Source organism: Alexandromys fortis, unplaced genomic scaffold (assembly GCF_014885135.2).
Source record: "Alexandromys fortis isolate MF-2015 unplaced genomic scaffold, M_Fortis_MF-2015_v1.1 scaffold_215, whole genome shotgun sequence".
In the NCBI taxonomy this organism is placed as follows: Eukaryota; Metazoa; Chordata; class Mammalia; order Rodentia; family Cricetidae; genus Alexandromys; species Alexandromys fortis.
In genome coordinates this window covers 1-11,534 of record NW_026068086.1, presented here as the reverse complement: position 1 = coordinate 11,534, position 11,534 = coordinate 1, and the positions used below count along the sequence as shown (strand labels likewise).

General features: G+C 43.5%; 1 protein-coding gene across 6 annotated transcripts in view; it reads left to right on the top strand.

Moving 5' to 3' along the window:
* LOC126488637 (utrophin-like) overlaps positions 1-10,421 on the top strand; it is a 164,943-nt gene extending 154,522 nt beyond the window's left edge. For all 6 annotated transcript variants that reach the window (XM_050122251.1, XM_050122254.1, XM_050122253.1 and 3 more), the window contains 5 exons: positions 1,787-1,894; positions 2,150-2,329; positions 3,328-3,497; positions 8,340-8,463; positions 10,266-10,421. In XM_050122251.1, the coding sequence (XP_049978208.1) occupies positions 1,787-1,894; positions 2,150-2,329; positions 3,328-3,497; positions 8,340-8,463; positions 10,266-10,406 (723 nt within the window). In that variant the 3' untranslated portion in view covers positions 10,407-10,421. The remainder of the gene's footprint in view (positions 1-1,786; positions 1,895-2,149; positions 2,330-3,327; positions 3,498-8,339; positions 8,464-10,265) is intronic.
* Positions 10,422-11,534: the final 1,113 nt, after the last annotated feature.

Here is an 11,534-nt window from a genome sequence, read left to right as displayed (position 1 = left end):
CTCTCTCTCTCTCTCTCTCTCTCTCTCTCTCTCTCTCTCTCTCTCATCTTCACCTTTTGTCCTGTTCCCTGGATATCTATTTGAGTATCTTATCAACTTTGCTAGACTGGATCTAGGATTTCATGCGTCTTTTATTTCTCTTTCTTTTGGGGGTGTTGGTGCTACTACACTACAGAGATAAGGAATAGCTTGATTGATAAGACAATTGAGAAAGAATTCATCCCATTTTAAGTCCAGAAGTAACCCCTTTCCTCTGAGGTATATATAAAAGCATTTCTATGATAATTATTACATTGGGGGATTGCCTTAATGCGGTCACAGTTGCCCCTTAAGGGTTATCTTGTTATATCACTTACTATCTTCTAAAAGAACGTGCACTTTTGGCCTTGAGTTTCAAGTATTTTTGTTGCTGGCCTTGGGCCATCCTCAGACTTCCTCCTTTCAATGGAATTGCTTTTGAACTTTGACAGATTGCATACTTTTCCTGCAAGGCGCTGTGGATGATGGTTGATTTAGGGGTAGGGGCTCATGACCCAGTTCAGCCAGTAACTTGCAGGCTGACTTCGAACGTGTCACTGGATTTCTGTCCCCTTCTCTAAAATGAGAAGCAGGGATGAGAAAAAGCCCTCGGTACTTCCTCTTGCTTAAAATTAGAGTACTGGGTGGTGGTGGCAGAAGCGGGTGGATCACTGTGAGTCTGAGTGAGTTCCAGAGCTACAAACAGAGAAATCCCATCTTGACCCCCCCACCTCCGGGGTGGAATCCCAAATAGCTTAGAGTATATATATGTGTGTATATATATATATATATATATATATATATATATATATATATATATATATATTTTAAAGCTCAGCATATGTGGATTTAGTGTCTTCTATCTACTCATCTTCTTGAGATTTGGGGGTTAGTTACTGTATGGAATAGTGTTTTCCTGCTCCAATAAAATCCCTAGCCAGGTTTCACGTCATACACCTGTGAGTCCCATGTACTCAAGAGGCTGGGATAAGAGTATTTCAAGTTTAAGGCCAGCTCGATAACACTAGCAAGACCCTGTCCAAAACAAACAAAATGAAATCCAAACAAAAAACATCCTAGAGGCTGGGAAATATATAAGGATCAAAAGGCTTATTTTTATTCTTTTATGAGGTCCTACTAAGGACTGAACCTAAAAGTCTATCACCGAGTCACACCTACTGTCCTAAAGGCTTGCTTCATTCCCAGTTTTAGAGGGGAAACATCAAGGAATACGGTGCTAGCTCTGGTATGAAACCCCTCTCTGTCACATCACAACACTTAGCACGGTGGTGGGAGTAGACACCAAAGGAAGAGTTCATGTGGACCCATAGGAAACCAGAGGTCAGGAAGGGGTCAGCCTTGCTCTTTGATTGCAGTGGTTCTCGGGAACTTATGGAAGCCCCGGAAGTACTTCCTTCCTTCCTTCTGAGAGCAGTACCCTCAGTGACCTCCTACTAGGCTCCACATACCTCTTACCTGCCACACTGGTCACCAAAATCTTCCAGCATAGTAGCCCTTGGAGGACACACAAAATCCCATCCACACATTGCCAGTCACCCTAGGTTTGGACTAATAGCAGGTTTTTCTGTTGTAAGATGTAGGAGGCTAACGCTTTTGCCAGTCATTTGCTCTTTAGACTTGGGTATTTAAAGTTCTTATTATTCTCAATTAAATGTGACGTCATTAATACAAGTTAGATATTTGGGAACCTATGTGAACCACTAGATGATCTCCTGTGTATATTTACAACGTTTGTTATTACTTGTAGTGCTTGTTGGAAGCTTGGCTCACGGAAAAGGAAGAAGCTTTGAACAAAGTCCAGACCGGCAACTTCAAAGACCAAAGGGAACTGAGTGTCAGCGTCCGGCGTCTGGCTGTAAGTGTGTCCCTGTAGGTGTCCGTTATAAACCTGTGATATCTAGTGTTTTCTAACTAGGTGTTAATACAGTTGAGTGAGTACAGGCTATGGCTCATTTGCCATTACTATAAGACTGCTGCCAACCTTGGTACTGAACCAAGAGCCATTTATTGTAGCAGAGAGAAGGGTACCACAAATCTACCTCTTATACTTCCTGGGGAAGATAAGCCTTGCTGAGAGAGAGAGTTGTCTGATAAATATTTTGCATACTAGATTTTGAAGGAAGACATGGAAATGAAGAGGCAAACACTGGACCAACTGAGTGAGATTGGCCAGGATGTGGGCCAATTACTCAATAATCCCAAAGCATCTAAGAAGATGAACAGTGACTCCGAGGAACTAACGCAGAGATGGGATTCTTTGGTTCAGAGACTGGAAGACTCTTCAAACCAGGTACCTTACAATTTGGGTAGTATATTCCACCATGAAGTAAAAGTTTGCTAATGCAGTACTAATTGGCAATAAAAATGAGGCATTGACATAATATGACTGAACCAGGAAAGCATCCTGATAACTAAAAGAAGCCAGCCATGTCCATTGTTTCTCTGTACCTCTGGAATGTGCAGGATAAAGTCTGGCAGGATGAAAGGCACTCATTGGTTTTCAGGGAGTAAGGACTGGGGAATGAGATGCTGTGAGGTTGCCAGGGGTGGGGATTGGAGTATGGGATGTTGTGAGGTTGCCAGGGGTGGGGATTGGGGTATGGGGTGCTGTGAGGTTGCCAGGGGTGGAGAGTGGGGTATGGGATGCTGTGAACAGGTATTAGGTTCTATTTGGGGGTCATTAAGTGGTCTAAGAGTGTAAATCCAGCCAGAAGAAAAGACAGACAAGGGTATGAGCTACTCACCGATAGTACAAGCTCTTTATTTGGAAGAAAAGCCTGCAGAGTGGGTCTCCAGTTAAGGAACCAGAGCTCACTGTCTGCTTGCAGACTGGGACGTTAGTTAGTCACGTGACAGAAAGGGGAAAGAAAAGGACACTAACATGTTTTCTCTTTTGTCCTGTGCGAAGAAAAGGTGAGTGGCAACTTAGAAAATGTCAATAAACATCCTTTTTGGTCAGCCGTTACTGGGAGTCAGCGGCGTGACCAGAAGTAGTGAGAATTGCCATTATTCAAGCAGAATGGAGGAGCATTACAAGATGGGCCTGGCCATGGCTAACATGGAGTTACAAGAATAGACTCTGAAGTAGGCTTTACCCTTTGCTTTTAGGTAGATCTGGCTTAACCTCGAAACTTTAATCCCTGCCTCTACTTACCAAGGGCTGGGATTACAGGTGTGTGCCACCATAGTTGGCTCGAATTGCACATTTTCACAGGGAGAATTTTATGTGAATATCTCTCAGTAAAAGCCTTCATATAAAACCAAAGCTTGGTGTGACGTTTCTTTCAGGTGACGCAGGCTGTTGCAAAGCTTGGCATGTCCCAGATCTCTCAGAAAGATCTTTTGGAGACCGTTCACGTCAGAGAACAAGGCATGACCAAAAAGTCTAAACAGGAGCTGCCCCCTCCTCCCCCGCCAAAGAAGAGGCAGATCCACGTGAACACGGAGGCCAAGAAAAAGTGAGAGACATCCCAATGTCTGGCTCCTGCGGAAAGTAGCTTGCACTAATCACTAATCAAATGCGAAGTTCGACATGCTCATTATTATGGAAATGCAGTCCTGAGCTCATTTGCTGCCTTTTGAGTCTTTGGAATATTCTGCTTCACAGGATCCAAGCGTCTAAATTGCCCCAAGGGATTTTATTCCTCCTCTGTTAGATTTGGAGACTGGTGGAATGCAGCAACTCTTCCTTTCTCATCCCCATTCCCATCCCCCCCCTCCACCCCCTCAGGATTGTTTGCAGCTCCTCCTTTATTCTTTCTTTCAGATGTTAAAGGATTGACAGTTTGGCTTCTGATAAATTCCTTATTCTTTGTGAATCTCTTTCCCTTTCTCACTGTTTAAAATAGCAGTTCAAGGAGATAATGCATCTTTGGTCTCTCATGCCCCCCTCTTTCCTCCCCATCCTCTCCTTCCTCCAAGAGTTCAGGTTTTCTTTGTCAATTTCTTTATCAGGTTCCTAAATGGATTGTTCCTGTTTAGCTGAAAGACCTCTATTGGTGGAAATATCTCTTTTGTTATTGATTCAAAAAGAAAGCTGGAGACGGTTAGAAGAAGGGGAACTCAGGGGCATTCCCTGGGCCTTTGCTGTGCTGTGTCAGGTCCTTTAAGATGTGCTGTGTTCCAGGTACCGTATCTTATATGCCTGGTCACAGTGAGCCCTTAACACGGCCTCTAGTTTGTTGTCATGTCCTGGAGTGAGATCCCAGGGCTGGGGTACATCTTCAGTTATGAGGGGCCCGACTTAGAACGATATGCTTTTCATAGTCCGGTTTTTGTGAGAGAAAGCAGGATTCACGATGTACCAGCTGGCTTTCTTTCTGACCCTCAGCCTGTTTTCTGCCTTCTAATGGTGTCTCGAGAAGGACTAGGGCACCTGGAGTTCCAAGCAGCAGCTGTAGACCCCTTGACTTTGGCGATGGCAGCAGAGAAGAAGATACCGCTGATGTCAATATTAGCAGCGATCTTCCCTAGCTGCTGGCCGCATCTGGCAGCGCGTGTCTCCAGGACTGACTTTGGACTAGACAGGCTGTATCGTGGTGTGAGTCTAATTTAAACTTGCCTGTAGTGAAGAGCAAGCCATCCACTGCCAGAAACAAAACATTGTACCCAAGGTGACTTCGACAGCTCATTATCAAGTCACAGGACGGGAAGTCCAGAGGTGGTACAGTTGCCGTATGTGCCGCCTCAGGCCTTCTCCGTGTAGTCCCTGCTGTCATTGGCTGGGTGGATTTCACTCTCAACAGCTTGTATTCTTACCAAGCTGTCCTCGATATCCCTGGCCAGGTCCCTTCAGTGCATAAACAACCTTCGGTGTACTTTTTGGAGGTGCAGATGAACTCCGTCGTGTGTCCCTTACCCCTATCCCAGTCCATCCAGTTTGGATAAACGTACAGAGAGGGTGTTGTGAGCAGTGAGCTGTGAGGGGCTGGTCATGACCTCCCATGTTAGATTGATGTGGGCATTCGTTACTGCGTTGATTCCTTCACAGAGGCCCGAGTCCATGTAGTGCATAGGAGCAGAAGGCAGTGAAATCTTACTTGTAATGTTTCTCCATCTCAAGCTTGCCTCTGAATGTTCTGTGTGCTGTCTCTGTAGGGTAGTGGAGAACTCAGGAGTGCCTCTGTGGAGTCTGGAGGATGCCCACTGGGATTTCTAGTTTCTATTCCTGGAAGATAGGCTTGGTCGGGGCTACTTAGATAATAGCAGGAGCGAAGACGGTTTGTTAAGAAATGGCAGGCACATCCTAGGAGGAGGCCATGGAGCCCAGCAGAGAGGAGAGACGGAGCCTCGAGGTCTGTGACCTTTTGTGGCTCATTGGCACATACTGGCACACACACCTCCACGCCCAGTGCTGCTTCTCGGCAAGCGTGTGGTATCTGCTCCCTGTCGGCCTTGGTTGCGGAGGCTGCTAGTCTTCCTCAGTGCCAACTGGTTATTCTCCCGTGTGAATCTCTCATCGTTAACACAGTTCAGTTTTCCTTTAGTCTCCTGATCAGCCCCTCTTCCACATGGCCCCGCGTGGATATTTGAGGTTAGCTCTCGTATTCATTCCTGTTGTTCTAAAGCTGAGGGTCTCCTTAGCAATTCCTGGTGTGACGCAGTTTTCAGACCCTTTCATATATTCAGTCTGCCGTGGAGATGGTGATGAATTGGAGACTATTGAGAGCTCTAAGTAACTACTTATTCCCAGCCTCAGCTTACAGGGCATGCCTTAAATATAATACTTCATTCTCTTTACTTTTGATGCAGATAGTAGTCAATTTTATTTTGTTTTCTTTATGGATTTTTTTTTTAATCTGCTCAGGAGAGGCATTTCTACCTATCTGGTTATCTGCTACTGGAGTCAGTGTTTCTAACTCATTTTGAGGATAGACACTGATTTGGGCTCCAAGGCCATTTTAACTGTATGATCTTTGGGCTTTCTTCTTTTCCGAAAGATTATGTAGTAATCTTAGTAAGAAGACAGGAGGAAGATGCTTGATGACACCTGGGTTCTGGTTGTCTCTTATGTTATGCTCAAGTAAAATTTAGGGACCCTCAGGTCTCTGAAGTAAAGGGGGTTTAGTAAGTGGCCTGGTGCAAATTTTGAATCCTGAAGTAACAAAACTGCTCAGCAAGTAGAAATGGGCACTTTGAAACTGAGAGCCTAAAATGCTGTGTGTGTGTGTGTGTGTGTGTGTGTGTGCGCGCGTGTATGTGTATGTATGAGTTTGTGTGTATGCACACATGCATGAGTTCCAGAGGTCAGCCGTTTCTGAGGCATGGTACACCTGGCTTACTTGTCAGCAAGCCTCAGGAATTTGGCTGTCTCTGCCTCCCCAGCTCTGGGACTCTAAGCATGCCACCAAGTCTTTTTAAACGTTGGTTCTGGTAATCTAATCAGATCTTGCAGGGCAAGCAATTTGGCTACTGAGCCATCCATCTCCCCAGCCCAAGGCATTTGGTTGTTGCTGTTGTCGTTGTTTTGGTTTTTTTGAGAGAGAGTTTCTTTGTGTTACTGCCCTGACTGCCCTGGAACTCACTCTGTAGACCAGGCTGGCTTCGAACTCACAGAGATCCACCATTCTCTGCCTCCCAGAGTGCTGGGATGTAGGAAAGATTGGGGATGGAAGTTTCAGTTGTTTACATTGCAGCTAGAGAAGAAACTGCAAGGCAGGGGAGGTCTGGGGATAAGTGAGTGCACAGTCCAGAGAGGCATTGCTGGACTGGAACATTTATATATTAACAGGTGGTGGTGCCTGGGGTCAGTTTTAACTTACTTTCAGGAATGTGGAACTAGCGTATTAGTTCTGGCTGGTAGCTATTACTTGGTTAATTCTCTTACCTTCTCCACCCTACACCTCAGTGATTTAGATTAAGATATTGTAGTCATGCCTTTTTAAAAATCACCTATTATACAGAAAACTTAACCTTAGTGAAGGGGCAATTCTTCAGAATCTACAAGAAACACATTAAGGGATGCTTCCCAGCGTCGTCATCAAATCCATCTTTTCCTGTTTGTGATATTAATACTCGCTGGGGTGAGGGGACTAGCTACATGGATTATCTTTGTTTGATTTATTTATTGGTGTGGGCAGTTATTTAAAACTTTTCTGAGCTCTATTGCTTCCACCCTAACAGGAGTGATCAAAAGTGTGTTTTTGCTGGCTGGTTGTGGCGCACGCCTTTAATCCCGAGTAATCAGGAGGCAGAGGCAGGTGGACCTCCATGAGTTCAAGGCCAGCCTAATCTACAACGCCAGGATCAAGACAGCCAGAGCTATACAGAGAGACCCTGTCTCAAAAAAAAAAAAAAAAAAAAAAAAAAACAGAAAAAAAAAAAGAAAAAGAAAATGTGTTTTGTTTTCATAGGGTGTTGTGAGGATTCTTTGTGTTAGTGACTTACCTGAAAGGCTTGGCTGAGGGCTGGTCACCTTCCTCTCTGGACTTTTCACCGGCCTTTGCATCCCATGTTTAACCTGCCCATTCTTCATTCTCCCATTGCCACTCTATTGGGTTCCCCTGGCCTTCTTTGGCATCTTTTTCTTTGAAGCATCTGGTTCTGACCCAGCAGTGAATAGGACCCTATGAACAGAGTCTTATTAGTTCTGTGCTCAACACCCTTTATTGCTGTTTGTTTAAGTCTTTAATACATCAGCCAGGGCCTTCCAGTAACTGGCACCTGTGATTTTTGGCCTCTTTGCAATTAGCCTTACCTCATAGTTCTCACTGTCCCAGACACACCCGTCTGCAGCTTGTAGAATATGACCCTCTTTCTTTTGTTTTCCCTTCACAGGGAGAGCGTACAACCACTGTTATGCCCCAAGACCATCCTGTCCCTGGATGGGTGAGGAGTCAATCCTCTGAAGTGCCGCAATTAGTAGTGCAAATTCTTTTTGTTATGACCTGGCACTTTTCGTTGCTTCCTGATGACCTGAAGCTTCTTGAAAACTAAGTTAGGTCGAGCTAACTGCATATTGTATAAAAACAATTGTAGGAAGGTTTGTCATTGTTCTTTTCTGTGACCATCTCATGAAATCTGGTTTTTGTTATCTGCAATAGCTTATAAAGGTACAAATGATTTCCAATTAAGTAAAAAAAAAAAAAAACCCAACAAGTTGATTATTACTCTATTAACCCTATAGTGTGCTAACTTATAATTGTAAAAGTGAGCTACTGTTGTAGTGGCTGCTCTGTTTTGGCTCTCTTTGGGCATTGTTTGATCACACATGCCTGATGGGCATTCAGGTTGTCCTTTACTGGGCTAAGGCAACAATGAAGAAGCCAGTGGCAGAGGCTAACATCTCTGTCTTGAACCAGGTTTGATGCTGTAAGTGCCGAGCTGTTGAACTGGATTTTGAAATCAAAGAGTGCCATTCAGAACACAGAGGTGAAGGAGTATAAGAAGTTGCAGGAGACTTCGGGAATGAAGAAGAAATTGAAGGTAAAATACAAAATAAACATGCTTGGAAAGCAAATCATACATCGGGCCAATTTACCTGTTGGCCTAGAGAGGTGGCAGGGTCTAGAAGCTTCCGTGAAATCAATGTAGCTGCAGATGGATTTGAGCGTCACACTATACATCAGATTCCCGTATGTAGGAGGAATTCTAATTTTTCTTCCTTTTTCCTTCTGAATCATTGAGCTGTACATACAGTCATCATTTCTGCCTTTTAATGTTTAGATCTACATAGTCTGGCACCTAGCTATGTAGGACTTTGTGCTGTTCCACAGAAATTTTGCCTTTGTGTACAACAAAGCATTTGGTGTATTCAAATTTCCTCAATATATTCTCTTTAGACAAGATAGCTTTTAAAAATAGACTAGATTTCATCATTGGATCCGTGGAGCTATTTAACGGATTAAAAATATCGGGGAAAAGGGTTTCTAGAAAGTTACCGAAAACCAAACTTGTATTTATTGCACACCAAACATTACAGAGAGTCTGTGTGAACAAAGTGAGCTCGCACCCTGTTGTGCCTTCCCACCCTTTCACAGCCCCCTCAACCCAGCCTAACAGCTGTGTTAGAGAATTGCAGCTTTCTGTCTTGCTCAGGTACCAGGGGGGGAGTCCAAGGATGGTTGTATCTGCGTTAGACACATATAGCTCTCCTCACTTTCCCCAGTGTACCAACCACTACGTAGCACCTGCTTAGCTTACGTTTGCATCTTGTTGGGTGTTTTAAGCAAACTGGAGATGACTTACTTAAACGTTCAAGAGGGTAGAGGCATGCTATATGCAAACAAAACACTGTTTTACCTAAAAAGCGTGAGCCATCTCAGATTTTGGTGTCTAACATTCTCCGCAGACAGATACTGTCAGCCACTGTATTATGATAAAGCATTACTTCTCAAACCAAGAACACTTTCGTGTGGCCTATAAAGCATATTTCCATTACTTTACAATTGCATGTGAAATATGATGTGTTCACATCTGAGTTAGGATTAGACTCTGACCAACTATAATGCCAGCAAATAATACTGAGGCTCGAAATCATTTCTTGTTCTCTGGCTTCTCCTTGGTGACCTCTGTCATAGCCGTAGTCAAGTTCCTTTGTCCCCAAACCATTCTTTTTTTCTCTTTTTTCCCCACCCCCTTTTCATTTTGTTTGAGACAGGGGCTCACTATATAGTTTTGTCTAGTCCTGTAGACCAGGTTAGCTTTGAACTCACAGAGTTCAGAGGAACTCTTTTCTCTGCTTTTATAATGTCGAGGTTAAAGGTGTGTGCCCAAGTGAGACCTGATGGTTTTAGTGCCTTTAATCCCAGCACTCTGGAGGCAGAGGTAGGTGGATTTCTGAGTTCAAGGTCAGCCTGAACTAGCTCTTGAAGAGCTAGTTCTATCTAGAAAAACCAACAAAGCAAAACAAAACAACAAAAATGGTGTGTCCCAAACCTTTATTCTTATGATATATAATAAACTGTTTACGAATGATTATCGTAGACCCAAAATACTAATTTTAATGATTTCCTCTTGATAGTATCTCATAATTACAGAGTATATAATTTATCCTTCTAAAAGAATCTAAAGTGTGTAGTCACTGTAATTATTGGTTCTGGAATTTCCTTTTTCAGATTTATTAATTCTCCAAGAGCTAGAGAGTGGCCAGGAATTTCTTAGTTTTTTTCATTGTAGTACTTTGTAGGTAAACTTTGAAAAGGGCACTAAACACGAGATTTTAAAATGGTCTCAACATTATATTGAGAGGACGTTTTTATTATTTTATATTTGGGCTTTATTTCCAGGGATTAGAAAAAGAACAGACAGAAAGAACCCCCCGACTTGACGAGCTGAAGCAAACTGGACAAACCCTTCTGGATCAGATGGGAAAAGGTGAGACCCTGCGGGGCTTTTTCCTTTTAGAGTTTTTAGAAGGCTATGCTTAATATTTGCAGTTTAACACATAAAACATTTAATAGAAAAAGCTCAAAAGAAAAAAAAAACCTGGTTTTCAATTTTTTTTTGAGGCAGCAGAACTTCTTAAAAAACCTGAAATCTTATATTGAAGCTTTTTATTAAAAACAGATAAAATCAGAGTCATTCTGCTCCCACATGGGGGCAGGGTCAGAAAACTAGAAACCGGGAAAACCTCAGCAGAGCAATTAAAATCCAGCGGTGCACAGGATTTTAAAGCCTCAGCTTCGGGGTTACATACTCTGAATTTCTTTTATATAGACGAGGAAAAATTTTATGCGGGTGACATCTTAGATATGAAGCTGCCTTATGCTGTTCTAGCTTCATTCTGTTGCTGTGACAAATACCGCGTCCCAAAGCAGCTCGGGACAAAGGGGTCTCTTTCCACTTAGCTGTCACACACAGTCCACTATGGAGGGAGGTCAGGGTGGGAACACAGGCAGGAGCAGAAGCCACAGAGGATGTAGTCTGCTAGCTGCCTGGTGTGTAAAGCCCAGGACCACCTGCCTAGAGAATAGTGTTGCTCATGGTGGACCGGACCTTCCCACATCTTTTAACAATCAAGACAATCCCCCCATAGTGTGCTTCCTCGCCAGTGTGGTGTAGATAATTCCTCAATTGAGGTTTTCCTTTCAGAAGATACTATGATGTGTCAAACGGACAGTTAAAGCTAATTAGGACACTCACCAATGTTTAATTTTTGGTCATTGTTACAGGATCACATTATGTACTCTAGAAATAGTTTTCTACTTAAATTGGAAATTTTTGCAAGCATTAAAGATCCCACCCCACATTAAATCTTGCCTAGACATAGAGAAACCTAGAATTAGTATTTGGTTTTGCTATGGCTGTTAAGTTTGGCATATAGGTATTTCCTTGCCGGGGGGTGGACCTTCCTTCCCGCCTCTTAAGAAAAGAGGTGATAAACTGAGAAAGTTAAAGACCGGGGTGGAGCCAGGCGGTGGTGGCGCACGCCTTTAATCCCAGCACTTGGGAGGCAGAGGCAGGCGGATCTCTGTAAGTTCGAGGCCAGCTTGGTCTACAAGAGCTAGTGCCAGGACAGGCTCCAAAGCTACAGAGAAACCCTGTCTCAAAAAACT